The 3370-nt window shown below is 27.8% G+C and overlaps 1 protein-coding gene across 1 annotated transcript; it reads right to left on the reverse strand.

Moving 5' to 3' along the window:
• Window positions 1–1645: 1645 nt before the first annotated feature.
• LOC107473615 (ethylene-responsive transcription factor 1B) lies at window positions 1646–2488 on the reverse strand. The gene has a single exon (XM_021136311.2). It carries the CDS (start codon window positions 2486–2488, stop codon window positions 1646–1648), a length of 843 nt encoding a protein of 280 aa, XP_020991970.1.
• Between the last annotated feature and the right edge of the window lie 882 nt (window positions 2489–3370).

Raw genomic sequence — 3370 nt, forward strand, 5'->3', positions numbered from 1 at the left:
TGGGTAAAAGATAGATCTATATACAATACATGTTTCAAATTTTATATATATATACTTTTGCATAGCAGGATGCATCAGATATATAATGGCATCTAATAGTTTGAACTTTTGTGATAATAAGTGATTTTCTGTCAATAATATATGATTTTAAATTACGGTTGTAATTGTGATTGTAGTGATGCTTTGGTGCGATAATTGTGAAGCATAATGTAATAGCCACAGTTGCAATTGTGCACTATTTTTCTTTTAAATAGAAACTGTGCACTGTAATTTTATAAAATATGATATTTCATGTAGATAATGTATTTATTTATATTCACGTGTCTCTATTTTTAAATTTAAACTTTTAAGATAGAGGAGTTTATGACATAATATCTCGAAACTTCTACTACTAAATTTTTTTTGATTATCGATAAATTTTAGGAGCATATTTTTCTATTGACATAATTAGCAACAAATTTAAATCAAATAGCGATAGAAAAATAGAAAGGTGAGTTTTTCTTAAATTTTAGAAACAGATAATATCTGTTGCTAATTCCATTGCTAACACTGATATCTATCACTAATGTGAAAGATTCTAGCATTGTTTAATGACTAAAAGGTTTAGATTTTTATTCTTATTTTTTCATATTCTTCTAAATAAAGATAGAATTTTAGTATAGAAAAAATAGATAGATGCATAATCACACTTAGTTTTAAACTTAAAAAAAGCTCTGGTATAAAAAACCATGTTAGATAATATAATCATTCATACATAGCTAACGAATAATATAGCTTTTTTGAAGAAGCATCAAACTATGACCTTTGTAAGTAAGTAATGGCATTTGTTGAATGCTTATAAAGCACTATGCATTTGCTGTATGTGTTGATTTGCATGCTGAAACCATTTGTTGATTTATAAACACTAAAGTCTATATAAGATGAAGAACATATTGCAGCAAGAATATATTCCATGATTTTAGATTATAGTTAGAATCATAATTGAAAAAACTAAAAAAAGAAGCACATGAAAGTTGTCTCATATTACCACTACAATAATTCTAATATGATATGATAGATACCAAAACAATAATACTATGGCTAATATGGTTGTACTTGTTGTTGTGATGAAATGCAGTTTAAAAGCATGATATGCATGCAAAAGCAAACTATATAAGGGAGGAATCACCCAATTTTGGAGAACAAGTTGAGTTCAACTAATAAAGATGAGGGCCAAATGGTAGGTTTATTATATAACTGTATGACAACAATTTGACAACATTTCTTTGTTAAGTGGATCAACAAAGAAGAAAAGACCTATTATAAAAAGGGAACTATTTTTTGGGCATGCATGCCCTAGTTCTACATTTTATTTATTCTTTTTATAGAAACCAAAAAAAGAAAAGGTAGAGGAAATTTAGTGAAATATATATACAATAAGATATATAATAAATAGAGATAAAATTGGCTAATTAATCTCTAAATAAAACATAATTAATTTATTCTGTTATAAAATTTTATTATATATTTGGATAAAATAAAATTGTAGACTCTACAATTATAATATATCCAATACATAGTAGCATTTTGTAACAGAATATATAAATTTTATTTAAAAACTTAATTAACCAGCTTTATTTCTATTCTTATTATAAAATTGTAGACTTTACACTATTGTTGGATCATTGTACACGATCGCACCTGACGAGTGGAACAAGACTTCATTGTTGTTGCAGTAGTAGTTAGGGCTTGTGTTTTGATGATGAGATTCTGAAATGGTTAATAGATGCTCAAGATAATCAACTCCCAAATCCTCTAAAACCATGACACCACCATTATTATTATTAGTAATAGTAGTAGTAGTTGATGAAGATTCCTTAGATGATGATGATGATGATGATGATGAATCCTTGTTTTTGTTCTTGATGTTCTTGTTATTAGCCTTTGAGGACCATGATGCCAATTTTCTTTGGAGGGAGTTCCTCTCTTTGAGTGCAAGTGCAGGTGAAGAAGAAGAAAAGGGTTTGTGTTTGTTGTTGGAATCAGAATCCATGATGATTCCTTGCAAAGAATCTTTGACCTTCTGGAAAGAAAAGTTGAGAAGAGCAGAGTAGCCTCTCATGGAGAATGCAGCTTGATCATAAGCCAAAGCAGCATCTTCAGCACTCTCGAATGTTCCAAGCCAAACCCTTCTTCCATTCCTTGTTGTGTCTCGAATTTCTGCTGCAAATTTTCCCCATGGCCTCTTCCTCACTCCTATGTAACTTCTTCTTCCTCTTCTTTTACCATCTTCCTCTTCTTCTTCATGTTTCTTCTCCTTCTTTAGGGTTCTTGATTCAGATGATGATGATAATGAGAAGTCAATCATGTCAAATGATAAAGAATCCTCAAATGGCTCATCAAAATCATTCTTGGTTTTCAATGATTGGAACCCAAAGGAGGCAGTGTCCGAATCAACATCCCAAAAATCTGTGTTATGGAACAAGAAAGGATTATTATTATTGGTCATTTTGGGAAACTATGATGATCATCTCAATTTCTGTTTGAATTGATGTAGCATATCATCATCATTTATATTGACCTCAAACCCTATACTACTACTTCTTCTTTCTTATAATACAATTATGTGTCACTATCATTTCTAGTGTCTTATACTAATAATTCAAGTGAGTAGCACCTATGCTGACATTTGACAAAGAATATTAATCTCATTTGTCTCCTTGTTAGATCAATCTAGAATCTCTACTATATATTTATTGGACAATCTCAAATAGAAGAATTCAACTGTGGTTTTCCCCTTCTTTTGGTTACTTAGCTTTCCTTGTTTGAATTCATGTTCCAATTTTTTTTTAAAAAAATATAATTATTTATATTTTTTCTTCTATTAATTTAATTTTTTGGGATTGAAAAAATGATATCATGATACAGTATTAGAATTTTTATAATTTAAAAATTTAAAATTCAATTCTTGATTATAAAAAAAATTAATATAAGACAAATAAAAAAAACTTATACAAAAAATTCACGCAAACACAAAAAAAAATTTTAATATAAAAAGGGTGTTAGAAATATAAATATTTATATATATTTTTTATTAAATTAAACTATCAGGAGAAATAATAGTATGACTCTTTTTTCGATATTATATATATGCATTTTTTGTAATTTCAAATGGAATCTTCATCATTCTCTTTAAATTAAGATTTGAAATTGAAATGATAACTTTTCATGCAGTAATCTAAATTGTGCGGCTAAGCTAGGTTAGTTGTAGATAATCTCATTTTTAATTTTCTTTTTCTATTATAAGTCTTATATCGATCAATTTTATGATTTTGATATATAGTCTTTACAAGTACGAAGCAATTTACAGTTTTTTTAATCAAATTAAACC

Source organism: Arachis duranensis, chromosome 2 (genome assembly GCF_000817695.3).
Source record: "Arachis duranensis cultivar V14167 chromosome 2, aradu.V14167.gnm2.J7QH, whole genome shotgun sequence".
NCBI classification, from domain to species: Eukaryota; Viridiplantae; Streptophyta; class Magnoliopsida; order Fabales; family Fabaceae; genus Arachis; species Arachis duranensis.

Bases quoted from the DNA above. Each gene is read 5' to 3' on its own strand.
- LOC107473615 (XM_021136311.2), bottom strand. From the start codon at position 2,488: ATGACCAATAATAATAATCCTTTCTTGTTCCATAACACAGATTTTTGG.